At 62.6% G+C, this 26,847-nt stretch overlaps 2 protein-coding genes across 3 annotated transcripts in view; one reads left to right on the forward strand and one right to left on the reverse strand.

Moving 5' to 3' along the window:
* TRAF7 (TNF receptor associated factor 7) overlaps positions 1 to 6,758 on the forward strand; it is a 28,495-nt gene extending 21,737 nt beyond the window's left edge. For both annotated transcript variants that reach the window (XM_066197731.1, XM_066197732.1), the window contains exons 11-21: positions 7 to 80; positions 569 to 617; positions 751 to 878; positions 1,894 to 1,976; positions 2,339 to 2,378; positions 2,665 to 2,781; positions 3,844 to 3,966; positions 4,706 to 4,825; positions 5,081 to 5,212; positions 5,363 to 5,482; positions 6,018 to 6,758. In XM_066197731.1, coding sequence (XP_066053828.1) covers positions 7 to 80; positions 569 to 617; positions 751 to 878; positions 1,894 to 1,976; positions 2,339 to 2,378; positions 2,665 to 2,781; positions 3,844 to 3,966; positions 4,706 to 4,825; positions 5,081 to 5,212; positions 5,363 to 5,482; positions 6,018 to 6,032 — 1,001 coding nt within the window. In that variant the 3' untranslated portion in view covers positions 6,033 to 6,758. The remainder of the gene's footprint in view (positions 1 to 6; positions 81 to 568; positions 618 to 750; positions 879 to 1,893; positions 1,977 to 2,338; positions 2,379 to 2,664; positions 2,782 to 3,843; positions 3,967 to 4,705; positions 4,826 to 5,080; positions 5,213 to 5,362; positions 5,483 to 6,017) is intronic.
* A 223-nt stretch (positions 6,759 to 6,981) lies between these two features.
* CASKIN1 (CASK interacting protein 1) overlaps positions 6,982 to 26,847 on the reverse strand; it is a 29,261-nt gene continuing 9,395 nt past the window's right edge. The window contains exons 2-21 of the mRNA XM_066197734.1: positions 23,218 to 23,269; positions 21,136 to 21,233; positions 20,888 to 21,033; positions 20,707 to 20,802; positions 20,362 to 20,492; positions 20,180 to 20,288; positions 19,790 to 19,898; positions 19,586 to 19,680; positions 19,386 to 19,503; positions 17,690 to 17,905; positions 15,760 to 15,864; positions 15,501 to 15,619; positions 14,349 to 14,436; positions 12,962 to 13,059; positions 12,732 to 12,842; positions 12,560 to 12,661; positions 11,990 to 12,128; positions 9,805 to 11,919; positions 9,330 to 9,723; positions 6,982 to 8,898 (exon numbers count right to left, since the gene is read on the reverse strand). Coding sequence (XP_066053831.1) covers positions 8,802 to 8,898; positions 9,330 to 9,723; positions 9,805 to 11,919; positions 11,990 to 12,128; positions 12,560 to 12,661; positions 12,732 to 12,842; positions 12,962 to 13,059; positions 14,349 to 14,436; positions 15,501 to 15,619; positions 15,760 to 15,864; positions 17,690 to 17,905; positions 19,386 to 19,503; positions 19,586 to 19,680; positions 19,790 to 19,898; positions 20,180 to 20,288; positions 20,362 to 20,492; positions 20,707 to 20,802; positions 20,888 to 21,033; positions 21,136 to 21,233; positions 23,218 to 23,269 — 4,538 coding nt within the window. The 3' untranslated portion in view covers positions 6,982 to 8,801. The remainder of the gene's footprint in view (positions 8,899 to 9,329; positions 9,724 to 9,804; positions 11,920 to 11,989; positions 12,129 to 12,559; positions 12,662 to 12,731; positions 12,843 to 12,961; positions 13,060 to 14,348; positions 14,437 to 15,500; positions 15,620 to 15,759; positions 15,865 to 17,689; positions 17,906 to 19,385; positions 19,504 to 19,585; positions 19,681 to 19,789; positions 19,899 to 20,179; positions 20,289 to 20,361; positions 20,493 to 20,706; positions 20,803 to 20,887; positions 21,034 to 21,135; positions 21,234 to 23,217; positions 23,270 to 26,847) is intronic.

Raw genomic sequence — 26,847 nt, forward strand, 5'->3', positions numbered from 1 at the left:
TTGCAGACGTGCTGGATGAGAACCAGAGCAAGCTGAGCGAGGACCTGATGGAATTCCGCAGGGACGCCTCCATGCTGAACGTGAGGACTGCCCTGGGATGGAGTGACCTGGCTCTGCTCCTAGCTAGGCTTCTCCTGCAGTGGGGGGAGGCTTTGGGGAGAGCCTTCTACTCCAAAGCCTGGGCCTTTTACAGGGGCATTGTCCCCTCATCCCTGCCTGCAGAAAGCAGGGGCATAAGCAGATCCAAGCAGTCTGGTGAATTGCAGAGTGAGGACAGTATATTCTGAGAGGTATCTCTGGACCTCTCTGAATACTGAAGAGTTTAGTGCGGGTCTGAGGTGCTGTCAGAGCCCTGTGGCCTCTGGAGGGAGGTGACAGAGGGATGTGGCAGTCACAGAGTAGAGCAGAGACCTCTGCTCAGAGGATGAGGCGGCTGCTGAGGAAGGGCCCTGCGGGAGTCAAGAAGACAAGAGGGGTTGTAGCAGTGGAGGGGACAGTCCTAAAGCCACATCCAGGGCAGGCTGGCCTGGATAGCCCCACAGCTCACACAGCTTGTTGTGTTTTTCAGGATGAGCTCTCCCACATCAATGCTCGGCTCAACATGGGCATCCTTGGATGTGAGTGTCCCCGTGGTCCCCATTGCCTGGGGCTGGGTGTGGGGGATGCCCAGGGAGCCCTCCTGGGCGCTCTCACAGCTGTGCAGAGCAGCAGCCCTGCTCTCCCTCGCTCACCTGGATCTCCTTTCTGCAGCCTATGATCCTCAGCAGATCTTCAAGTGCAAGGGGACCTTTGTGGGCCACCAGGGCCCCGTGTGGTGTTTGTGTGTGTACTCCATAGGAGACTTGCTCTTCAGTGGCTCCTCAGACAAAACCATTAAGGTAAGAGCTTCCCTCTTCCAGGCACCTTCTGCATTTGCACATGGAACAGAAGCTGAGTTCATTTGTGGGCTGGGGGCATGTCTCTTCCTAAAGTTTCCTCCAAAGAATCAAATCAGTCTTTGTGATTACAGTTGGACAAAATTCTCTGCAAGGAAACATTATGTGCTAGTGAAACTGAGAGACAAACAGAGATCTTTGCAAAGCCCTGATTAGAATCTCATTCCTGCAGCTGCTGGTTTTGCTTTATGTGACATTTAGGGTATTCAGGACTATTTCAGCTTCTGATTTTATGTTCCTTTGTTACAAAAAGTCATCTTAGAAAAAAAATTTGTCCCTGATCCAATGTGTCCTTTCCCTATTTTATGGCGTGTTTGTTTTTCTTTGTCCTGTTTTCAGTAACCCAGACTGACAGCACTGCCCCAGTGCAGCCTCAACAGCCCTTCCCAGTGTCACCGTGGTGGCTGCTGGTGGCTGCTGGCCAGGCTGGGGACCCCCATGGGCTGCCATGACTAGCCCTGCCAGGAGCAGGGCTTTGGTTTAGTTTCCTTGGTTTTAGAGCCACGTGGAAGGAAATGGATATTGCCGTACTTTAGGGAAGGAAAGCATATTTCTCACCTGTCCTGGCTGCTCTGGGCACCATATTCCCGTGTTCCTGTCAGGGGAGAAGCCTTTGCAGTGGCAGAGGAAGCTGTGCTGTGCCACTGGAGCCCTGGGATGGAGTGGGAAGTGCTCAAGCAGGAGCCTGAGAGCTGCTCCTTTGTCTCAGTGTGTTGTGTTGGTGTGGGCAGAGGGAGGCAGAGCTGGAGCAGCTGATTCCTGCTGCTGGCCTGCCTCCTTAGCTTCAGGCTGATCCTCTGCAGCCCATTCATCCCCTTTGCTAGACAGGTCTCCAGGCCTGGGGGCTGGCAGGCAGTGCCCAGGTGACAGGCAGTGCCCAGGTGACAGCCAGTCTGTTCCTCCTCTGGGTGCTGACATCCTGCCCAGGCTCCAGCCTCTGCCTTGTGTTTTCTGTTAGGTGTGGGATACCTGTACCACATACAAGTGCCAAAAGACCCTGGAGGGTCATGATGGAATTGTGCTGGCTCTCTGCATCCAGGGGTGAGTGAGGACCTGGGGAGGGTGGGGACAGCCCTGGGGCCCCTGACCATGCCCTCACGATTCTCATCCTCTGTCCTGCATGTGCCAAATTAGTCATGAGAGGCACATCTTGCCTCTTTGCTCTGGAAAAATGGACAAAGAGCGTGTCTCTCTGATCTCCCCCGTGTCCTGGTTTGCTCCCTGCTCCAAGGGCAGCCTGGCCTCCCACGGGAACTGGGGCTGCTCTGGGGTGGGTGTGCACAGCCTTGGCCCAGTGTGGCTGCAGCTCCTGTCCCCCCCATTGCCTGGGGATGAGCTGGGTGGGACCCTGCACATGGCACTGTCCCTCGGTGACCCCGCTTTGTGTCCTGGTGTCATTGCAGGAACAAGCTGTACAGTGGCTCTGCTGACTGCACCATCATCGTGAGTACGGGGCACCCAGAGCCTGCTCTGCAGCAGGGACTGTCCCTCTTCTGCCAGGCCTGTGGGACTGATAACTCTCCTGTGCTGGATCCACTCCTGGCCTGGGCTGGGGGGTTTCCTGAGGGCTGGAATTCTCACTCCCTGCTCCTGCCTGGGAGCTCTGAGCTGGGGAAGGGTGGCCTGCCTGGCCCCTCAGTGGATGCTCTGCTCTGGTGGGCTTGACAGTGCTGGACTTGATCTTAGAGAGCTTTTCCCACCTAAACCATTCCATGATTCTTGTTTGCAGGTCTGGGATATTCAAAACCTGCAGAAGGTGAACACGATCCGAGCGCACGACAATCCTGTTTGCACTTTGGTCTCCTCACACAACATGCTCTTCAGTGGCTCCCTCAAAGCCATCAAGGTGCAGCTCCAGGGCTCCTCTGGGGCTGCTTAGGGACCAGGAGTACAAACTCTCAAGCAGAAGTGGCCAAAGAGGAAGGAAGTGGCATTTTGACCTGTAGGTGACCTTGTTGCTAAGGTCTCCTGAGCCACAGAGCAGCCAGCACTGCAGAGGTTTAGCCCGTGCTTTGTGCTCAGGGGAAAGCTGTTCTCTGGCTGCAAAAACACTGTATTTCTTCCAACTCTGTAAACCTGAGGCTGCAGCTGGGGTATCCTGGCAGTTCCTGAGCGTGTGTGTCCTCAGGCCCCCAGCAGACCTGCCCAGACCATTGGGAATTGTGTCTGGGCTCCAGAACTGGCTGGAGAATCAGGCTGCTTGTTTTGAAACTGCCTCCAAAGGATCTGGAGTGTGCATTCACTACCTAAAACATGCAGAAATCAGGAACAGCTTTTCAGGCTGCCCTTTAAAGCCTTGGCTAGATTCCCATGGTTCTGCTTCCAGCTCCTGGTGAGACAGCTTATGGGCCCGTCCATCTGTAAGAGGACTCTGCTCTTTTCTTTATCTGGGGCCTGGAGTGGTTCAGCTCTGGAGAGGGCTCAAGGCTGGAGCAGCCACACAGCACAAGGAGAATTTGGGGCCTTTAGGGTTTGTCATCCCTGGCCACTTCCTGCCAATGAGCCAAGCAGGCTCAGAGTGGGGGTAGTGAGATCTGCCAGTCCCTGTGTGCCAGGGGTGGGAGAGGAGCTTTGTGGGGGTGGAAGTGCAGGGCAGTTCCTTGCTGCAGCTGTGGTTTAGGTTTTGCAGCCTGTGGCTTTGCTAGGGGAGGGTCTCTGCCAGCAATAATGCAGGCTCCAGGCTGGCTGCTCCCTCAGGGATTGTGCTTCCTCAGCAGTTTCTGGGTTTTATTGGCAAGTCAGTGGGATCAGGCAATTCCCATCAGGCAGGGGAGCTGGCACAAGGATCCCCCCCAGGAGCTGTGAGGGCCTCGGGCAGGGTGAGCAGGATGGGTGGGCACTGCTGTCCATGTCCTGCCCAGCCCCACTGAGATTCCTCCCCATATGTGTGTGTCCCTGCTTTCCACAGGTGTGGGATATTGTGGGTACTGAGCTCAAGCTGAAGAAGGAGCTGACAGGTCTCAACCACTGGGTTCGAGCGCTGGTGGCTTCCCAGAACTATCTCTACAGCGGATCTTACCAGACCATCAAGGTTGGACCCTGGCACTGGGGACACCCTGAGCCACCCCTCCCTGTTCCTCCCTGTGCTCTGCACTGGGGCAGCAGCACCAGAGGCAGCTGCTGGGGTGTGAGAGCTCTGCTTACACGTGGGACTTGGCTGTGCTGATTCCATCTCCGCAGGCTGGCCTTGAGGGCTGCTGGAGAGGCTCACTGGGATAAAGTGGGGCCTCAGCCAAGGCGCCTCGCGGCTGCCGCAGCCTTATCTGCACTGACACTCCTGCTGATAACGAGGGAAGGTCACTGTCTGGCTGCACAGTGACCATAAATCCGTGTGAGGGTGCCCAGTGCCCTCCCTCCTCTGTGCTGGCTCAGGTTTTGATGAATAGTTCACCTCTCAGCATCTGAGGGACACAGGAAAATTGGAAGTTGCCCTTCTCAGTGTTAATGAATCTCTGTTAATTTGTCTGCCTTGGGTTTTAGTGCTATCAGGGGCTGGGCTGTGTGTGTACATGTGTGCAGTCACGCACAAAGGGTGTGAAGTCTCCACACGTTTCCAGCCTGCATATTTAAAGCATATTTAAAGTTGGGCAGCTAAATAAGATAACGGGTTTGCTCTTCAGTGCTGAACGTTCCCAGCTGGATAGGCTTGTCCCTAAAGGTGTGATCTGGGCACACGGGGAGCCAGGCTGACTCTGTGCACAGGAGAACGTCTGCAAGGGATCTCCCCTCTGGAGAAGGGTCTCATCCTGCCTCTGCTGGGTCTCTCTCAGATCTGGGACATCCGGAACCTGGAGTGTGTGCACGTGCTGCAGACGTCGGGAGGCAGCGTGTACTCCATCGCCGTCACCAACCACCACATCGTCTGCGGCACCTACGAGAACCTCATCCACGTACGGATCAGCTGGGATGGGGACAGGGGCTTGGGAATGGGGACAGGGACTTGGGGATGGGGGCAAGGGTGTGGGGATGGGGACAGGGATGTGAGGATGGGGACAGGGGTGTGGGGATGAGCACCTGGCTCTGTCTGTCCCCTCGGGCACAGCACCCACCCTGCAGGGTGTGCATGGAGGAGCGTCCCCTCCTCTCAGAGCTGAGCTCGGTGGCCTCAGCCCAGTGCCACCCCCAAGCCCGACTGTCCCCCGCAGGTCTGGGACATCGAGACCAAGGAGCAGGTCCGCACGCTGACCGGGCACGTGGGGACAGTCTACGCCCTCGCCGTCATCTCCACGCCCGATCAAACCAAAGTCTTCAGCGCGTCCTATGACCGCTCACTCAGGGTGCGTGTGTGGGGCTGGACCCCGAGTCTGGGGATCCCCAGCCCTGGATGTCACCTCCCTGTGTCACCCCTGTCACCCCTGACATGCAGCATCCCTGTCCCTCCCCGTGCTCCGGGCTGTGCTGGGCTCACACTCCCCGTGTCCCCGCAGGTGTGGAGCATGGACAACATGATCTGCACCCAGACCCTGCTGCGCCACCAGGGCAGTGTCACTGCCCTGGCCGTGTCCCGTGGCCGCCTCTTCTCCGGTGCCGTGGACAGCACTGTAAAGGTGGGTTTGCTCAGGCTTCTCCTGCATGGTTTGGGTTCGTCCAGTGCTGGAATTAGGGCATTGAGTGAGTTTGGAGCCCTCGTCAAAGTGACAGGTGAGGGTTGAGCTCTGCTGCCAGGGAGCAAGTGACCAGACAACAGGACATAACCTCAAGCTGGGCCTGGGGAGGTTCAGGTTGGACATCAGGAAGAATTTCTTCATGGAAGGGATTGCTAAGGAAAGGGCTGTCCAGGGAGGTGGTGGAGTCCTCATCCCTGGAGGAGTCCAGGAAATGACTGGATGTGGCACTCGGTGCCCTGGGCTGGGTGACAAGGTTTGGATCAGTCACGGGTTGGATTTGATGATCTTGGAGGTCATTTCCAACCTTAATGATTCTGGGATTCTTCGAAACAAGGGCATGGTTCTGCATGGGTGGGAAGTTTCCCTCCTGACAGTGTTGTGGATGCCAGCCCAGAGGGATGCTCCGTGGGGGATGAGGAGAAGCCCCCAGGGCTGCTCAGGAGTCACTGCCTGCGGTGCCGTTGTCTGTCTGCAGGTCTGGACGTGCTAATGAGAGTGTCACACGAGTCCTGCACACTGAAAGACCAAAAACTCTCCCCTCCATCGGCCTGTGGGTGACCACACCACTGAAACGACTGCTGCAGCTCCTCCCGCACCGACCACTGCCTGCTGCTGCTGCTGCCCTTCGGCCGGACCCCGGCTGGCGGCTCTCCGGATGGCTCTGCCCCACGGATACTCCAGGTGTTCCCTCAGATCTGCCCCAGATGACTGGAAAAGAGGAAGCTGTTCCAGCGCCAGTGTCCTCCTCTGCCTGTGTCCCCCCAGCTGGGGACACCCCCAGGCTGGGGCTGGGGTGACACTGGGGCTCGGCGCCAGGCGAGCACAGCCCTTGGCCAGTGCCAGGACTGGACAGATGTGCCTGTCCTGGTGGGGACACTGGGAGGCTGGGCCCCTGTCCGTGGCAGGACTGAGCTTTAGGCCGTACCCTGGGTGGGCACCCGACCCCTTTCTGTCTCTAATATTTAATTTTACTGCCAAGGCGCCGGGCCGATCCAGCTGGGAAGAGGTGTTTCCTTGAGTAGCCAGGTACGATTTTTATGCCACAGCTAGTTCTCAGATCAAGTTCCACAAGCCCATTGTTCACCACCCTGTAATAATGGTCTCCACATTAAAGACAAGAAGCCTCCGTTGCATTTTTACTCACATTTTCTACTGTTTTTAAGATTGTAATATAGATTTGATTATTTCTTCATTGACAATAAAAGCAGAAAGAGTTGTTCCTGCCCAGTGTGAGTTATTGCAGGGAGCCAGCAGCCAGCACTGGCCTCGTGGGGTGAAAATTGGGGTGTAGGGCCCAGGCACCTCTCTGGGGACAGGTCCCAGCACCTCACAGAGGCACCCAGGGGTGCAGCACAAACACCTGACATGCCACCCAACACCTGGCACGCCACGGGGACTCGGGAGGGCTTGGGGACACAAACAGTGGTGGCAGCCTGGCAGGGGTTTTATTTTTTTTATTTTTGTTTAAATATTTGTTGCCAGACTTGGTATAGGAGCAAACGTCTTCACAGCACCACGAGCCATCTACAATTCAGAATAGGAAGAATAAAGACGAGTAGAGGTGAAATCTAAGCACAGAAGAGCAGGGAGCAGCACCAAGATGCAGAGCTGGACAGATGGGATACAATACAGAGTCCATAACTTAATCATAAAAAATATATATATGTATATATCCATCATGTAGAACTTTATGGATTTTTTTTTAGATACATTTTTTTTTTCCTTTTCAACAGATATTTTCAGGCAGGTGGTTTATTTATTTTTTTAAATTATTTTTAAAGTCTTTTTTTATGTGTGTTTTGTTGGGTTTTGTTTGTTTTTTTTTTTTTCCAAAAGAAATTTCAAAGTTGTGCCAAACACATTTGGATCAGCGACCACAACAGGAGAGAAGGGGGAGACGGGGCAGGGAGGGAGAGAGGGGAAAGAGGGAGAGACCACTCCACGTCTCGAGAAAAGAAAGGAACAGCAACACTTTTGTGTGGAAACCACAAGCAAAAAAGGCATTCATCAGGACTCAAGCGACTGAACCAGACTCCAACTCCAGTTTGTACAGGAATATACAGCGGCGATCCCGCAGGACACGCCGGGCACACGCACCCCGCGTGCACACCCACGCACACCCACACACACCCAGAGAGAGACAGACAACTAAAGCAATAAAAAGGAACGGAACCAAACCCTGAAGACACTCCAAAAGAAATGAAACACCTCCAGTGTAAGAATTAACAAAAACCTCCATAAAACAAGGCACATCCTTTGAGTTCGTAACGGTGGAAAACAGAAAGACGCGACACTGAATCCCAACGGAAAACCCGACCAGAACCTCGCACGTACCTTCCACCCAGAGAAAAGGTAAATATTGTGCTACTCTTAGAATGAGTTTGCCACAAGACACACAGCTTAGTATAATCTAATAGTTTTTCTCAAGCTAAAATCCAGTTTTCTCTTGATTTCTTTTAAACTGCTTTATATATAATTGCTAATATTTTTTAAATCTTTTAAATATATATTTGTTAAAGTTTATTTCTTTTTATTATTTTGGGGTTGGGGGAAATCTGCTTTATATCTTTTTTTTCCCTCCAATAAATTAATACTCTTTTTTTTTAATAGCTTATCACCGTCCTGTCCCCGGGCGGGGAGGGGCCGGGCAGGGGCACGTCCCGCTGCCCCCAGGGCCACCGCCAGCCTTGCCTGCCCCCGCCAACGCCGACCGAGAAAGAAAAACAAAGTTTAAAAATCAAAATTAAAAACGGAGCAAAGAAACCCAAGTGCATTTGCCCGTCCGGCCCCGCCACCAGCAAACGCCGTCGGTGACACGCGGCTGGCGCAGCCACCGCGCCGGGCAGGGCTTGTGCTACATTCGGGTCGCGGGGACCCGCGGCGCCGGGGCTGGCAGGGCACGGGCGGCCACCGGGCGGGGCAGGCGGGAGCCCCCCGGCGCCCCGGCCACAGTTCGGTCCGGAGCGTGTTGCTTTGTTTCTTCTGTTGGGTTTTGTTTCTGCGGTGGTTTTTTTTGTGTTTTTGTTGGTTTTTTTTTTTTTTTTGCTTCTGCAAAAGGGAGTCCTGCCGGAGCCGGCGCCGAGTCCGTGAGCACAATCCTGAGGTATCTTCTTCTTTGTGCAAACCCCGAGGGACGGGATGTCCGGGAGGGGACGGCTGTACAAAGGGGACGGGGGGAGGGCGGCGGGGCCGGGGGGTCGTGGATCGTTGTGCCCTTGTGCCCACGTAAGCCCTGAGGTTCTCGGGGCCCTGGCGCCCCTCACTCCAGCATGGCATCCAGCTGGTCCGCCAGGTCGTCGAACATGCTGCCAATGTCATCCAGGATGCTCACGGTGCTCTTCGACTCTACGGCCGAGCTGGGGAGTGACAGAGACGGGTCAGGGCAGTGCATGGGACGGGGACACGGCACGGTCCCCTCCTGTCCCATGGCACCGCCCTCCTGCCCCTCTGCGCTGCGGTGCCCAGCACTGTGTCCCCAGTGCCATAGCACAGTGTTCTGGCTCCATGTCCCCAGTGTCCCCTCTCCAAGACATGCCCCAGGGCACCCACATGCCTAAGTTCCCCCGCCCCTGCTGCTCCAGCAAGATGTCCTTCAGTGTCACCTCCCCAGCGCGGTTCCAGCCAGGGTCCCCTGCTGCTCCACCAGTGTCCCCCAGCACCATCCCGCTCCCACCGTGGTGACAGAGCCTGACCCCTGTGCATGGTCCTTACGGCCTCCTGTGCTCGGTGGCACCGAGCGGCCTCACACTCTCCCCGGGACCCACCATCAACCCCTGCACGCCCTTACTCTGCCGCCTGACTGTCCTCCTGCTTGATCTTCTCCTCCACAGCCTGCAGCGCGGCAGCCAGGGACGCGCTCGTCTCCTCCAGCTTCTGCTGCGCCAGCTCGGGGCCGGCGCTGTCGACGGACGGGCTGGCGATGGTGGAACGCGGCGGCTTCACCGGCACCTGCTGGGGCTGCGCGCCGGGCGACAGGGGCTTGGCGGGGCTGGAGCAGAGCGAAGGCGGGGTGCTGGAGGGCTTGGCCGCGGGGCTCAGCTGCCGGGCTGGCGACGGGGTCGGCGTGGAGCTGGCGCTCACCGACTGGATGGCGGCGTGGGGCTTGGGGGGCTTGGGCGCTGTGGGGGGCGGCGTTGGCTTGGGGGACACTGGGGGCGGCGTGCCGTGGACCCGCTTCACCTCTGCGGAGAGAAGGGAGAGGGGCAGGAGGGCGGCGGGGCCGGCTGGGAGCGCCCGTCCCAGGGGGCTGGCGGGGCACCTACCTGGGCTGCCGGGGCTTGGGATGGGCACCTTTTTGGGGACGGGCACGGGCGGCCCAGGCATCTTCTGAGGCGGCTGCGTCAGCACAGGCTTGGGAGACACCGGCGGCTTGTAGGGCTTCTTGGGCTCGGCGGGCGGCGGGACGGACTCGGGGCCGTCAGGGCGGGCGGCGGGCGGTGGGGTGGGCGGCGGCTCAGCCCCGCTCAGCTCCGAGGCCGGCCGCCGCTTCACAGTGCCGGTGCCGTTCTGGTACACGGCCAGCGTGGCCGGCTCCAGTGCCGGCTCCTTGTCCTTGGCTTTGGGCCGGCGCTTGACGGTGTCAGACTCGGTGAGGACGAAGCGGACGCCGTCCTGCTGGCTCTGTCTGGCCCGGATCCGCCGCTTGAGCGTGGCGCTGGCCTCCACCTTGGCCAGGTCCCCGTGGCGGTGGGCCGGGGACAGCCCCTCGCCCGTCTCCCCCCGGGCTGGTCCCAGGGGCCGCGGCCGCTGCTTGATGGTGAGGGTGCCGTCCTCGGCGAAGGGGATGCCGTCGGGGGAGCCGCCGCGTTCCACCCGCAGCCGCTCGCCGGGGCCGTCGGCGGCCGCCTCCGACCGCACGCTGTCGGCGCGCTCGCGGCGGGCGGCCGCCACCAGCCCGGTGACGGGGCCGCTGATGGTCCGGCGCCGGTTCACCACCTCCCCGTCCAGCCCGATGGCCTCCTTGTGCTTGACGGTGGCCAGGACGGTGGCCACGCGGGCGCGGTCGGGGCTGCCCGGGGGCGGCCCGGGCTGTAGGTAGTAACCCTCGGGCGCCTTGGCCGGAGCTGGCCCCGGCCCGGCCGCCACGTGTGGCTTCTGCAGCGCCAGCGCTCGGGCACCGCCGCCGATGGAGGACATCTCCAGCATGGCTGCGATGCTGCGCACGCTGCCTGCGCTGCCCGTGTCCACGCTGCCGCCCAGGTCGCTCGCCCGCCGCTGCTCCCGGCGGCCCTCGCCCTCGGCACTCGGGGCTCCGACGGCCGCCTCGCCCTCACCCTCCTTGGGGAAGTCCTCGGCCATACCGGCGCTGGAGATGGCAGAGCTGGAGCGCTTAGGAGGGGGCGGCGGGGGTCCCTTCTTCTTGGGGCGGACAGCGAAGGACTGGCTGCGGTTGACATTCTTGTCGCCGCCGGCGGGTGCCCGCACCGAGTGGCTGCGGCCCACGCGGCGCTGGACGGTGGCGTAGGGCCCCGCATCCGGCACCAGCAGCTCGTCCCGCTCCTGCTCGCTGTCGGAGGCGGCGTAGCGGTTCAGGCTGTGCGCCCGCTTCTTGGGCCTGCCTGGCTCCTCCTCGCCCTCAGCCGCCGGCGGCAGGCACAGCACGGGCACCGAGACGGGCAGGATGGGCACTCCCGGGGGCGCTGCCTCGCCCTCGGCGGGCTGCGGCAGGACATAGGCAAAGCCGCGGTGCGTGGGCGACTGGGGCAGGGAGCGGGGTGATGCCGGGCGCTCGCCAGGCGGCAGCAGCTGTGGGGTGGGCTTCACCTTGGCGGTGGCGTGAGGGGCCGCCGGGCCTTGTGGGGACGAGGGTCGCGCCTTGCCGGGGGTCTGCGGTGGAGTCAGCTGCCCGGCGGAGGCCGGGAAGGGCTGCCGGGGTTTGCCGGGCACGGGGGGCACGCTGGCTCGCTTCACGGGGTGGCCATGCCGGGGCGGGCGGCTCTCCTTGGGCGGCGCAGGGGGGCTCTCCCCGGCCCCCTCCGCCAGGTACTCCTGGCTCTTGGAGATGGCGGCGGCGGGGGGGCCCCGCGGGCCATCCCCCAGCAGCTCCTGTGAGCTGCTCATCAGCCGGGCACGGCCGCCCAGCCCTGGCGGCGAGCGGTAACCGGGGGCTGCGGAGTTCGCCACCTTCTCGGGGGGCTCCTCGGGGCCTTCACCCGTCATGGCCACCTGTAGCTCGCTGCTGAGCTCGCTGTCCTGGAAGGTGGTCATCTTGGGTGACTGGCACTCGGGCGGCTCCGGCGGGGGGGACTCGATGGCCAGCACCTCTGGGGGCGGCCCCGACGCCTTCCTCTTCAGCGTGCCCGGCTCATACTTGCCCAGCTCGGCGCGCTGCAGCTCCGCTAGCTTCTTCACGGCCAGCATCAGCTTCTTCTGGTGGCCTGGGGGTGGGACATGCTGTCAGTGTCAGCGCCGAGGCCACTGCAGGCGGCGCCCCGCGCAGGGCCTTACCCAGCTTGGTGATGCCGATCTCCTGCAGGTCCTCCCAGGTGATGTCGGTGATGAAGTCGATGTTCTCGTAGCCGTTCTCCACCAGCACCTTGTAGTACTGGGACAGGCCGATCATGGAGAGCCACAGCGCCAGGTTGGCCTGGGGTGGGGTGCGGGGCATGGCTCAGCACCAACTGGCAGCAGGGTCTGGCTCCACCACCCCAGCACCCACAACACACAGGAGATCCCATTTGCTGGGGGATCACAGCCCCAGGGCTGTCCCTGTGCTGTCCCTATGCCCCACCAGCATCCTGGGCTATTCCCAACCCAGTTCCCATGGGAAGCCTCTCACTGTGCCCAGACATTGGGGCAGGGGGATCGTCAGGGGACACAGTGCCACATCCCCATGGATGACAGCTGGCACCAGCCTGATGGTCCCTGGGGAGCTGTCAGGAGGGGACATGGGCAGCTCTGGGACCATGGAGCCAGCTCCCACCCTCGTCCACTGCCACCCTTCCCTGGGAAGGGAGGAGAGGACTCGTTGCCACCATGGATGTGGCTTCTGTCCCCCTGGCCCTGCACAGCCCTCACCGGTTTGTACTCAGGCAGCCACTCGGGGATGTTGAGGTTGTTGATCTCGGAGGCAATCTTCTTCCTGTGGCCCGGCTTGGTGACCCCGATGGCTGTGAGGTCCTGGGGCAGAGAGGGGGGTCAGTGCTGCCCTGCTCTGGCCGTGCCTCCCTCCCACCGCCCCCGGCCCCACCTCCGGCGTCATCCGGCTGATGGTGGTGATGTCGTAGCCGGCGTTGATGAAGTTGGGCGCGTAGAGCTGCAGCTGGAACTTGCAGAGCCACTGGTACACGGCCTCCGAGCTCTGGGGCAAGAGGGACACATGGATCGGGGCAGCTCTGGGGATGGGGACCTGCCACTCCTGCCTTTGTTCCCCAAGCTGTCCCCACATGCTCCCCGCGGCACCCAGCGCTCCCCGCACACCTTCCCCTCTGACGGCGGCTCCATTTTCTTCAGCTGGGGCTCGGCGGTGGGCTGGGGGGCATACGGGGAGCTGGCCACGCTCTGCGACCGCGACGAACCTGCTGGAGGGGCAGAGGTCAGCGGGGCCGGGGCTGCCCAGCCCGGGGCTCTGGCCAAGCGGGAGGGAGGGCCGAGCCCTGCCCTGGGCAGGATGCCACAGCCACACCCCCGGGTTGGCAGGGCCAAGGTAGGGACAGGAGAGCGACATCCAGCCCAGCACAGCAGCCCCGAGCACCCCGCAGTGCCCTGGACACGGTGCTGCTCCTCGGGGAGGGGCAGGAGAGCTGCTGCACCCAGCACGGCCCCCAGCAGTGGGATTCAGCCAGTCCTCTCCTCCAGAGCGAGTGTCCCTGGTGCCCAGGCACAGCCAGAGGGGTCCCTCTGCCCAAAACCCTCGGGCTCCACTCCTCAGGCCTTGCCAGCAGCCAGGCAGGCTCACACAAGCTGTTCATCCCTTGAGCCCCCCCACGGGCATTCCTTGGTGCCCACCCTCCAGGGTAAGGAGGGCTGCCCTGAAATTTTTGCCTCGTGTTTCTGATCAGGATGAACAAGAAAAACCCCTTCCCCCCCACCAGCAACTGCATCTTCCATGAGTGTGTGTGTGTGTGCGCGCGTGTGTGTGCGTGCATCCTCCTTGTGTGTGCATCCTCCGGGCATCTGCATCCCACTCGCGTGGGCATCCTCCTCACATGTGCATCCCTCTGCCGTGTGCATCTCCCTCACGTCTGCATCCCACTTGCGTCTGCATCGCTCCGGCATGTGTCCCCCTCCCCCTGGCAACGTCTGCAGCCCCCTCCCCGCGTGCCCACCCCCCTCTGTGTATGCACCCCCTCCCCGGAGTGCATGCCCCCTGCCCCGGCTCTCTCTGCCCGCAGCCTCCTCCCTCCCCGCAGCCCGGGCAGCTCTGGGCAATCCCCCCACGCCCCCTCCCACGTGTGCATCTCCTGTCTGTCCCCCCGATTCCCAGGCACGTGCCACTCCCGTGGCGTGGGCACCCCCGTGGCGTGGCCATTGCTCCCCGCAGCCCCCCAGACGGCGGTGGCGGGGGGGGGACATCCCCGCTCGGGCTCCAGCAGGGCTGGCGGGGGGGCCAGGGAAGGGAAGGGGCCAGGGAGCAGCGGTGCCCCCCCCTGCCCGCCCCACACCGCCCCCCGCCCCCCCACGGGCCCCCACTAACCGAGGCAGGAGAAGGCCTGGCAGCAGCCGAAAGGCGAGAGAGTCATTTTTTACCCACACGTTTTTCTTCTGGCGATGGGTGCCGTGGCAATAAAAAAAAAGACAAATCCCTGGATCCACGGCACGGCCAGGGCTCCTCCTGCTCCGGCAGCCGAGCGGCCGCAGCACGCACCTGCGGGGATGTCCTGCGCCTTGGCCGGCCCATCGCCCACGGCAGACTCTTGCGCAGAAGCCTTCTGGGAAAGGACCGTTGCCAGCAGCTGAAAAACACCCCGGGAAGGGGGGAGAGCAGGCAGGAGTGAGGCGGGCAGAGGCCGGCGGGCCGTGGGGTGCGTGTCGCGGGTGTTGCGGGTGCTGCGGATGTCGCGGGTGTCGCGGGTACCATGGATGCTGCGGGTGCTGCGGGTGCTGCCAGCTCGGGCGAGGGTGGGCAGGGAGGGTTGCAGCAGATTTCGGCGGCAGCGGGGAGAGCGGGAGCCGCGGGAACAGCAGATGGTGCTTTGCCGGCAGCAGGAGCCCACGGCACCGCCGCACCCCACATCCAGCCTGGCACATGCCCAGCCCGGGCTGCTGGCACGGGCTGTGGGGTCCCCACAAGACAGAGCCCCCCTGGCTGGCAGCATGGTGTGGCTCAGGGGGACGTGGGCATGGCAGGCAGGGTGCCAGGGCACTGGGCTGGCAGGTGCTGGGGTGGGTGGGCTGGCAGGTGCCATCACTGGGGAACGGGACAGCCCAGGGGCAGCACAGGGCTGTTGTGCCAGCAGTGTCAGGGCAGTGTGAGGTGCTGGTGGCAGCAGTGCCCTGGTGGCAGCGTGCTGTGCTGATGGAGCAGCATGTGCAGTGCAGTTTGTTGGTGGCAGCAGTGCATTGGTGGCATGCATGGTGCCAGCGGCAGCAGTGCATGGTGCTGATGGCAGTGTGCCAGGCTGGTGGCAGCAACGCATGGTGCTGGATGCAGTGTGCCAGGCCGATGGCAGCAGTGCATTAGTGGCAGTGCCACGCCAGTGGCAGCAGAGTGTGCAGGGCAGGGCAGTGCAGAGGCCCCTGCAAGCAGCAGCAGAGACACAGCACAGCAGCCCTGGATGGACCCGTGGGATGTTTTGCCAGGGGCTGAGCCCAGGCCCAGGCAGCCCCGAGGGGCCAGGTGGAGGGGACACGCTGGCGGCCACTGTTGGTGACAGCGGAGCTGGCGGCACTCAGGGTATCAATGAGACTGCACAGCACCCGGTCAAGTACCAATCCCAGTTGAGGTCAGGGCAGGCAGCAAACGCTGCAGGACTGCAGCCAAGAGCAGCTGGCACAGTCACCTCTGGGCTGGCCTTACCTTGACGCCTTCGGAGCCAGCGTGCAGGGCGTGCGCCCCGCTGCCCGCGCTCTGCCCGCTCCCCGAGCTGCGCGCCGAGGCCACGCTGCCCGTGCTGCCCAGGCTGCTGCGGTCACCACCTGCACACAGAGGAGAGGAGAGGCTGTCAGGGCTCTGAGCCCCACTCTGAGGGGACGCCGTGGTGGGGCCCTGCCTCACCGGAGCCACTGGCACGTCCTGGCAGGTGCTGCGTGTTCCAGCCAGTCCCGGCTTGCCGTACCTGTGAAGGGTTTCCGCAGCACCCAGATCTCCTCGGCGGGGGCTGGCGTGGAACCGCCCTGCGATGGTGACAGGTGGGAGGGGCTCATGTCGGCCCCTCGGGACCCTTGGTGGCAGAGCAGAGAGAGTAGCTGTCAGGTGTGTGGCTCTGCGTTCGAGCTCGCACGGCTGTGGCACGGGGCAGGTGACCACAGCCCCGGGGCTGGCGCTGCTGCACGTGGGAACAACCCCACAGGAAAGGGGTGGGGACCCCAGCTGTGTCCCTTCCCAGGGATGCCAGAGACATCCTAGGGCCCTGTCCCATCCCAAGCTGGCAGAGGTGACAGTGACCAGCCCTGGATCCCCGTTGTGCAGAGCATCCCCTCCCTACTGCCAGCCGGGGACAGACCCACAGTGGGGTGTTCAGTGCCCTGGCTCAGCCTGGACAAGGCACAGGGACCGTGTCATCCCTTCACGGAACAGGATGGGAACATGACCCAGTGCAGGGAGCAAAGGGAGCTGAGCAAACTCAAGCAGTTGGGATCAGGGTCCCCACTCCATTGTCCCCTGTCCCAGGCAGTGCTGGCCATGTCCCTGTAGCTGCCTGCACTCATCTGGGGGTACACGGGGGCCGTGCAGGGCCAGGCACCAGGTGCTGAAACCCTGGTGACACACAGGGGACACAGCAGTGGATGACAGGACCTGGCCATCCTCTGGGGCACAGCTTGAGGGTCACCCCTGGGCACAGCTCCTCACCAGCTCACTGTGCTGGCCACCTCTGCCAGGCCCCACTGTCACCAGGGACACCCAGCTCTGAGCCTGGGGGAAAAACAGCATCAGATGAGATGGACAACAGCCCTATAAGGCCAGTGCTGCCACGGCCCCACCACGGCTCCATCACTGTCCTGCCAGCCATGGGGCACTGCCACCCCACCACCAGCCATGGGGTGTTACCACATCACTGCCAGCCATGGGGCACTGCCACCAGCTGTGGGACAGTCACCCCACTGCCAGCCAGGCCAGTTCTGTTCATGGAGCTGCTCACTCCAACAGCACCAACCGTAGCAGGGGGCAGGTGGTACAAGGAGCACAGCAGGGGACAAACAGCCCCACCAAATCAGGCTGGGACATCCCTGAGCTGCACATGCCACGGTCACACCAAGAGGAGCCTGGGATCATGCAGCTCTGTGCAGCCCCACCAGGAGAGAAAGCCCTGGGGAAAAGAAGTGCTCCCTTGTCCCCAGTGCCAGCACAGCCACCCAGTGCTCCCCAACACAACCTCCTTAGCTGCTGCCACCAGGGCATGTGCCAGATCCCGGCCCCAGCCATGGAGGACTGCACCCCTGCAAACCCCCTGCCCCTGGGTGCTGTCGACGCACAGACCTGCAGCATCCATCACCTGCCTTGTCCTGGGGATGGTCCCCAGGGTTCAGCCGGGCTCTGCCTGCACTGAGCCAGCCCCAGGAGCATCCCCTGGGAAAGCTCCCAGCGCCGCAGCCCCTTCCAGCTCCGCGTGCACTGCCCCGACCTGCTCAGAGCTGCAGCCTGCAGGGACGCTGTAGCCAGCAGAGGGTCCCTGTGCCCGCGGCACAGAGCTGTGGCCCCATGCTGCCAGCCCTGCCCCGGCACAGGCCCGAGTGCTTTGGGGGTGCCCAGGCACCCGGAGAGGAGCGTGGAGACAGCGGGGTGGGGAGGGTGGGCCGTGCCATGGGCACAGGGTGTGACAGTGGCGCTGGAGCGGGTGTGCGGGGGGAGCGCTGGCACCCGTGTGCCCCCGCTGTCCCCACTGCACACATGCATGCTGCATGCACACGCTGCATGCACACACACACGCCCTGCAGCCCCCCGGTGAGGGGGGGGGAGAGGCCGAGCAGAGAGAAAAGACTCGACACACGCTTTTAAAGGAAAAGAAAGGAAAATCCATGGAGAGCACGAAGCGAGCGGTGAACTACCTTGTCCGTAACGCGGCTCGTCGGCACTGCTAGGGGAGAGCCTGTGATAGCCAAAGGAACTGAAAAGAGTCTGATGGGAATGTGGTGGTGGAGGTGGAGGTGGAGGCAGGGAATGGAACGGATGGGACGAGGCGTCACCGTTTAGCACAGCAGCCCCGTAAGCCGGGAGCGGGATCTTTTGGAAGTGTTGGGGGATTGTTACAGTCTCCCATGAACCTGATAATAAAAACATAACAAGAGACAAAATGAAAAGAATCAAAATAATAGAGACACGCTCAGCGCCGCCAAAAAAAAAAAAAAAAAAAAAAAAAAAAAAAGAAAAAAGAAAAAAAAAAAAAAGAAAAGAAAGAAAAGAAAATAAAAGAAAGGGGGGGAAAAAGGCAGCAAATAAAAAAAGCGACCAAAGGGACGTGGAGAAGCCAGAACTGAGACCCAACGGATGCGGAGCCGATCCGAGGAGCAGCAGTGGGAGCTCAGCACACACACAGCCCGGCGCAGGGGACGGACACATCCCGCCGATCCGACATGGACACCGGGACAGCTCACAGGGGGCTCACCGGGGGCTGCCGGGCTCCTGCTCCCCGCAGAGCCAGCCCAGGGGTGGGGCTGCAGGCAGGACCAGGCTGGGGCCACAGCGCCAGCACTTCTGTGTCCAGCTGGCTGAGCCATGACACGGCACCTGCCCCCCACACACAGCCACAGGAGTGGCTACAGAACCCCACAGCCTGGCTAGCACTGCTGTGGGCCAGCTGCAGCCCAGGAGCCACAGAGCACGGCCCAGGAGACATGGATGGCATCTCTGGTGCTGGCACACGACCCATACCTGGAGAGTGGCTCTGCCCCTGCCTGGCCAGCACCTCCAGGGCTGCTGTGGGTTGCCCGGCAGCCACTTGTGCTGCCACTCCCTTGAGACACTGTTCAAGTGCCACCATTCCCTGCCCATGTCCCCATGGTGTGGCTGCCCCCAGGATGCGCTCCCAGGAGTGGGGTGAGATGGTTGATGTGGGGCCTTTCAACACTGCCTGCAGAGGCACCAGCCCCATTGGGACACTCCTGGCAAAGGGCACAGCCTGGGGACATCCCAAGGGGCTGCACACCCCACCAGGAGTCTAAAGGTGTGATGATGGGGATGGGGACAGACAGCCAGAGGGCAGGGGAGCAGGGGCCAATCCCTGAGATGGCCCTTGGCTGGACAGATGGTCTCTGTGTGGCGGCATCAGCTCCCTGGCATTGGTTCCCAGCCCCTGCACAGACCCTGAGCACCAGCTCCTGCGACCCCACTGCTGTGCCAGTCCCCCCAAAACACAGTGACACCCTGGGGTCTCCTCATGCACCAACCTCCTGGCACCTCAAAGGCCTCCCCCAGCCCAAGGGCAGCCGGGGCTGACCCTCAAACACCCCAGGGCTGCCAGCGCCAACCCCCAAGGCACCACATGGACACCCACCCCACAGACACAACGGGAACATGGACTCTGCACACTCAATGGGAACACCAGCCCCACAGGCACAATGAGGACACTGACCCCACACACTTGAAGGCACCGTCCCCATGCACATGGCGGGGACACCGACCCCACATGCACGAGGGGCATCTCCTTGGGGTTTGTCTTCACCGCTGCACCCCCCGACACCCCGGTCCCCACCGAAGCAAGACAGGGCTCCCCGGGGCTGGGGGGCATAAGGGGGGATTATTTGCCTGTTCGTTTGCTTATGGCCTCCACCAGGCTGGAGGGGAAGTATCCCACGCGGTCATTGCCGGTGCGGTTGTCGTGGATGCAGCCCTTCCAGCGCCCGTCTGCGTGCTGCTCCAGCACCTGCGGGATGGGCTGGGTCAGGGGCCAGGCCGGGGGCCGGCGCTCACACCGGGCTGTCCCCGGCCCCCCCGGCCGCACTCACGGTGATCACATCCCCGGCTTTCACATTGAGGCTGGTCAGGTCATAGTTGTTGCAATAGTCCTTGACGGCCCGGACCTGCAGAGCTGCAGAGGCGTCTGCGGGGCGGAACAGGAGCGTCAGCAGCTGCTCACCCCACGGGGTTGTCACCCCCAGCCCAGCATCCCTCGTGCCAGCACGGCCACTCTGTGCCCTCTAACCCCCTACCCCGCAGCATCTGCTTGATCTCCTTGCTGGCCTGGCTGGTGGTGAACTGATTGACGATGTCCAGCGCTGTCTGGTTGTAGGTGTTCCTGACATGGGCGTTGATCCCGCTCTGCAATGGCATGAGAGGGATTGGGAGGTGGCTGGTCCCCATCCTGCCACCCCTGCGACTCCCTAGGCCACCAGGAGACCAGCAGCTCTCAGACCTTTGTGTGTACCCCCCTTGTGACCCTCACCCCTTGGTGTATCCCCTCCAGGATCCTCAGCTCTGCTCCCTGGGAGAGCTGCACAAGCTGCTCTGAGCTCCCAGCTGTGGGGTCACCCCCTTCCCACAGCCCCTGGCTGGGTTGGGGGTGTCTGGGGGCATCTGGGGGTGCCTGGGGGGGCCCTTACATCCAGCAGCAGCCGCACCACGTCCGTTTTGCCGCAGAGAGCGGCCTCATGCAGTGCTGTGCCTGCCTTGGTCTGCCGGTTGATGTCGATGCCAGCCTGCAGCAGGAGCCTGCGGGGGGACAGCGGGGTCAGCGGGGCACGGGGGGTACACTGGCACTGCCCCCCCTGCCCACGGCACCCACCGGATGATGTCGATGTGGCCGTTTTTGGCGGCGAGGTGCAGGGGGCTGGTGCCGTTGGGGTCGGTGGTGTCCCCCGGTTTGGGCTCCAGCAGCGCCGCGCACATGTTGCTGTTCAGGAGCAGTTGGACCACCTGGCTCAGCAAACACAGATGGAGCAGGGCTGCAAGGGCGGCCCCACCTCCCCTCCTGCCAGCAGCCGGAGCTCCCCTGCAGTGGTAGCATGGCACATCCCCACCCTGGCCACCCCTGTGCCCCTCCAGCTGCTCCAGCACCCCTGGGCACCCCACAGCGTCCCTGTCCCCTCCCAGTCCTCCCGAGGGGAGTCCCAGCCCTGCAAGAACTTACCCCGACCCGGCCAAACTCGCATGCCAGGTCCAGGGGCGTCTTCCCCGAGTTGTCCATGATGCAGGGGTTGGACTGGTGCTGCAGGAGCATCTCCGACTGGGGACAGGCAAGATCCCAGCCTGGTGAGGGCGGGGACAGAGGGGTGGCACCACCCCCCCGCCAGCCCCGTGCCTCTCCATACCACGTCGTAGTGCCCGTGCTGTGCTGCCAGGTGCAGGGGGATCTGCCCCTCATCCGATGGGATGTTCACAGAGGAGCCTGCCTTCAGCACCATTTTCATGGGCTCCTTCTTGCCCTGCCAGGCTGCGTAGTGCAGGGGCCGCATGCCTGCAGGGGTGAGAAGCCGTGAGCCTTCCATGTGCTGACACAGCAGGCAGAGCCTGCCGGGGGGCACAGGGCAGGGTGCACGGCCAGGACCCGGGGACTCGCCTTTGTTGTCCTTGATGTCCACGGCAGCCTGTGCCTCCAGCAGCAGTGAGATGAGCTCTGTGTTGCCGTTAAGCGCCGCATGGTGCAGAGCCGAGAACCTGGGGACCGGGCTGGTGTCAGGGGACACAGGGCTGTCCCCTCCACAGCCCTGCCAGCCCCTGTCCAGCACCATGGCCCTCAACCTGCACCTCTGCAGCACCCCAGGGCAGCTGCTCTGCCCTGCACGTGCTCACGATCCTGGGAAAGCCACCCCCACATCCCTTTGTGAGCTTTTGGGGCAAAAGCTGCTGCAGGTCTGGGAATGCTGAGACCCCAGCAGGCTGGAGGTGGTGGGCAGGGCAGGCACAGGGGTGCCCCTCGGAGGGTAGGGGTGCAGAGGAGCCCCCTCCCCACTGACCCACTTCCCCCAGCCTGGCCCCAGCAGCGCGGCCATGAGCACAGATGGCAGCGCTACCCTTGCCCAGTGTCGGGCTGGGCTGTGGGGTGGGGAAAGCCCCCGGCCCCGCACCCGCTCTGCTCTTGCAGCTCTGGAGGCTCCCGCCTGGGAAGCAGGCCAGGAGCTGACCTACTTGTGCTCCCGGCAGTGGCATCCTCCGTGCGACTGCGCTGGCACCCAATCCGCCGCTGCTCCGCGCCCCGGCCATGCACAGCATCCCCGTCCCATCCCCGGGGCCACCCTGCTGTCACCGCAGCACGGGAACGGGCTGGAGCCCCCAGGACACGCTGGCCTCTGTGTCTGCCCGGTGCCCGAGGGGCAGGTGTGGGGTAACAATCCCCCTGGCCATCTTCCCCAGGCTCCCGGCTGAGGTGGGACACGTCCCCGTGGGGAGCGGGCCGCTGTGGTGCCCAGGGAGCAGCCGCCTGCCATCCCCGCGGGGAGCGGCGATGTGAGCAGACAGCCTGCACAGGAGGCTGATCCCCAACGTCTGCCTGGGAAATGTCAACATTTTCCACTCCAGCGCCCTGCTCAAATCCGCTCAAGATGGTGCAAATCGCAGCCTTTCCCCGGGGCTGCCTCGGGGGCTTCCCTGGGGCACCTCACGGCCCAGCTGGCCACCTCGGCCATGAGCAGGTCACCGGCCCCGGGGCCAGCGCGGGGACACTGACATGGTGCTCACCCATGGCACAGCCAGCCCAGCACCACAGGGATGGGGAAACTGAGGCACGGCGCTGGCTGAGCTCACACAGAGCGGAGCACACCCAGGCTGCAGCCTTGGGCTGCCCTGTGCTCTCCCGGGGGATCCTTTCCAGGAGCAGCGCTGGGGGCTGGAGGCTGCTCCCCTTTTGCTTCCCCTGAGTCTTTCCGGAGCAGGATACAAGCAGGGAGGGCCCTGCCTGCAGCTCCCCTGCCCTCCTGTGACCTGCTGGCTCTGCGGAGCACTGAGTGGCCCCTGGGGTGATGTCCCCTTGCACAGCAAAGAGCTGGCAGGAACCAGGGGACATCCGCTGCCATCAGCCTGGTGACGAGGATGAGGAGGGACCCAGGCTGCTGTGGCCATACGTCCCTGGGGCATGGCCTTCTGTCCTGGCCACAGCAGAACCATCCCCAGGGAACAAGTGCCACCATCCTGCTGCCCCACTCAAGTGGGATCACGGAGCGGGGGGAGCCGGGGGCAGCTGCTGCCGAGCCCCACCAGCAGCGATCCCATGGCAGCCCCCTCCTGCGCAGGGCCCCGGCCGCCCCCCTGCAGCCTCATTAGTGTGATTAGCAGGGGTGATCTGCGGTCCCTTTGCACTGCTCCCGCCCCTTGGATGTGGCTGTGGAGCGTCGCGCTGGGGCCTGGCGGGGTCACGGCTCTCCCACCCGGCAGATCCCTGCACAAGGCTGGGAAACGTGTGGTGAGATGTGGGGCACAGCCCTGCCTCTGCCTGCTCTGGTGCCCGGGGCTGCTCCAGGCCAGCGCCAGCTCTGGGTGCAGGCAGGGCTCAACCACGTGGGCTAATGGGGGCCAGAGCCCAGGCACCAGGGCTGGCAGCTTGGAGAGCTTGGCATTCCCACACAGACACACCAGACTCTCTGCTCACAGCACCCCTGGCACACACCCCACAGCACCCACACCTGGGCTTGGGGCTCCCACTCACCCGTCCGTGTCTTGGAAGTTGACATTGACTTTCTTTGCCGATCCCAGGAGCTCTGGAAGGGAGGGAAGGGGGCAGGATGTTAGAGGAGGTGGCTGGTGCAGGGACATGGGGCACACCAGGGAGGTGACATGGTGGCATCTCCAGGTTTCTATGCCTGCCAAGGCTGGGACTCCCTACAGCTCCACAGGTGCTGTGTGAGGCTGCCTGAACCTGCAGGCAGGAGGTTCAGGGTGGGGGTCCCTGCTGAAGGTGGCAGAGCCTGGGGGGGCTCCTCCTGGCTCCGGGTTCTGCCCATTCTCCCCTGGTTTGCCTGGAGTTCCCCCCTGGCTCCTCCACCTGGCTGAGGCTCCAGAATGGCCCCGTGGAGCCACTGTCAGGCAGAGTTCAGCACGTACCCCCAGCCCCCCCCAGCACTGCCCTCCCCACGCTTCTGGGAAATTAAACCGCGCCGGGGCAATCCAATTAGCAGCACGAGGAAGGATGGAGCCAGATTTACATAAGATTTACCCGAAAAATGCCACTCAGGCTTTCCAGTGAGCTGCTCTTCCCACAGCGGGAGCCGGAGCAAGAGGAGAAGGAAGAGGAGGGTGGGAGCAGAAGGCAGAGCCCCGGGTGAAGCACCCACACACAGCAGCCCCTGAGCCCAACACAGCGAGCACAGCTCCAGCACAGCCCTGAGTCCGTGGGAGAGGACCCAAAGGCTTTGTGGCCTGGCAGGGAGAATGGGCAAAGTCACTCGAAGTCTGGCACAAGCTCTCATTGAGAGAAGCTGGCTGGAAGGGGCTACTTCAGGCAGGGAAGGGGAATGTGGGGCCAGGGAGACACTCCCTGTGCACCTGAGCCATGGCCTTGTCTCCCCCTTTAGCATGTCCCCTTGTCAGTGTCCCTGTGTTTATTGAATTATTGGACACAAGGGCTTTGCCACAGCCCAGGAGCCTCTGCATGGACAAACAGGGCTCAGGGGACGCCAGCAGCAGGAAGGGTGGCTGTGTCCAGCCCTGACCCTCCAGCCTGGGGAGTGGTGCCAGACTGAGTCAGCCCTGCCCAGGCCACACAGCACAGATGGGCCCAGGAGTGGCCAGGACAGAGGCTCTGGCACTGGCTCCCTCCTGCGCTCCAGGGCTGCCCGACTGTCTGAGCTGCAGGACATTTGCTAGTGCTGACACAGCCCGGTGTGACAGGTGACAACTGCAGAGGATGGGTTCTATTGGCCACAGCAACCACCCTCTGGTCACCAGGTCCCCAGGCTCTCCTCCCAAATGTGGTGCCACATGTGGGATGAGAAGGGGCACTGCAGGGTGCCCGGGGAGGGATGGGGACACTGTGCGGTCCCCAGGGTGTAGGGAGGGACAAGAACACCACAGAAGCCCCCCAAATGCTCTGCCATAGCATCCCCATGCTCCCCAGGGAACAACTGGTCATTACTGGTAGGCAGAGCCCCTGTGACACCAGCACTGACCCAGTCCCTGCCAGCCCCGTGCTGCCGCCAACGTCCCCAACAAAGGTGGCATTCAGCTGCAGTGGAGAGGAGCCCAGCGCCGCTTCCGCTGCCACCCCGCGCCAAGAGCCAGCTCCCAGGAGAAGGGGCGAGCTGCCCCCCAGGGAGGCAAAGGGCCAGCAGACAAAAGGAGCCGGTGGGCGCAGGAGCGGCACTGTGCCCGGCACTGGCTCCCATCTCCGGCCCCGAGATGGGCCCCGCTGTGGCTAATGGGTCCCTGCAGATGGAGGGCCGGTTGTCAGCAGGTCTGCGGTGCCTGGCCTTTCCCACAGGAGCCAGGGGCTGGGATGGGGCAATGCCTGGGTGTCAGGGTGCAGTGGTGATGCTGTTGGTGATCCCCAGGCACGTGTTACCCTTGGGATCACCAAACCGCCATCGCCCCAAATCATCAGAGCAGCAAATTTTTCTTCCCTGCACCTGCAGGAGAGGCTGCGGCTGCCAAAATCTGTTTAGCACTTCCATCACTGCCCATGCCAAGTGCTTAGTCAGTGACTTCCAGCCATGCAGTGGTTTGACTTTCCTTAAAGCTCTGGAAGTGGCCGTCAGCATGCCGAAGGCAGCTGGAGCCTGCAGCCCAGCTTGGGTCTCAGAATAAGCCCAGTTCCCAGAGGAGGAGAGAAGGATGGGTGCCTGGGTCACCAGGTCCACAGAAGGATTTGCAGCCTGTCTGGGGGCAACAAGAGCCAGGAAAGCTCATTAATGGCTGGGAAGTACAAGGAAAACTCTTCCACTAACAAGGGAGAGAGAAGGGAGCTGAGTGCTTCCAATTAAAAACATCAGCTACAAAAGGAGATGGGCACGGTGGGGAGGAGAGCAGAGCTCCTTCATGGCCACGCTGCCAGCAGACACCCAGGGTGTTCCTGGCTGTCCTCTCTGCTGGGAACACTGGAGGGGTGGCAGGGACCCCTGAGCACCTGCAGTCACCATCCTGCCCTCTCCATGCTGAATCAAGTGCCATCAGGAAGGTTCTGTTGCAGGGGTAACACGTCTTTGCTCAGACAACCTGAGCCCCACCACCATCCTTGGGACACCCCAATATCCCCTCTTGGCTCCCCATGGGCTGCTCAGGTGATGGTTGTGCCATGAGGGATCACAGGGCTCCCCTGGTATCTCATAGCCCACGGCTCTTGGAGCAGGTTGCACCCCACAAACGCCCTGGGGCAAGACCATGATGCCGGCCCCAGAAAAGAGGGACACACATCGGGCCTGGCAGCACTGGGTCTGCTCTCCCCCGTGGCTCGGGTGTGCAGCGGGAGCCGCAGCGTCTGCCACCGACACCAGCCATAAACAGCGTCTGCCAGAGTAAACACCGCCGCGGGGAGCGGCCCTGCCACTGCTCCCAGAGATGCCTTCACTTAAACACGGGGATTGCAGGAGCTGAATGCACGCTTGGGTTGAGCCTGGCTCTCCGTGTGCAGCCAGCTCCTCGCCGGCCCCGCAGCAGCCACGGCCCCGGCGGGCACCGCGGCCTGGGTGACGCACAAGCCGCTGGCACGTGCAGGGCCTGAGCACGGGGGACCCGCTCTACCCGACCCCGGGGTCCAGCCACACATCACCTTGGCTCCTGGCACTGTGCCTGGCAGCTGCTTTGGGCATCCTGGAGCACGTCATGAGGAGACCCCCATGTCAGCCACAGGTCTGGGCACTGCGAGGCACGGCCACATGGAGACCCACATGCCCAAGCAGGAATCCCAGTACATGCCATGGGGAGACCCCTGTGCCCTGTCACTGCTCCAGGTATCCCAGAACACGCTGTGTGGAGACTCCTGTGCCCAGGTGCCCGGTGTGTGCCATGACGAGACCCCAGTGGCCAAGCACGGCTCTGGGCACCCCAAAGCATATTGCAGTGAAACCCCCATGCCCAGCTGCCCCATCCCTTCCCTGCCCATGTGTTCAAGGCCACGGCCCCACATGGTGGGATTGCTCAGGGGGCTCCTCTCCCTTCCCAGCATCCCCTCACGTGCTCATGCACCAGCCCCTGTGTCTGCAGCCAGTGCAGTGCCAGCAGCAATCGATGCCCGGCCGGGGCGGGGGGCTCCCGACCAAGCCCCCGCTGACGAAGCACATCCTCACCCACTCCCCCCAGCAGGGAGCAGGCGGCTGCTCCAAGCAGATGGCTCCAGCCTCCGCTA

Source organism: Chamaea fasciata, unplaced genomic scaffold (assembly GCF_029207755.1).
Source record: "Chamaea fasciata isolate MVZ Bird 193981 ecotype frontalis unplaced genomic scaffold, bChaFas1.0.hap1 SCAF_16, whole genome shotgun sequence".
Lineage (NCBI taxonomy): Eukaryota > Metazoa > Chordata > Aves > Passeriformes > Sylviidae > Chamaea > Chamaea fasciata.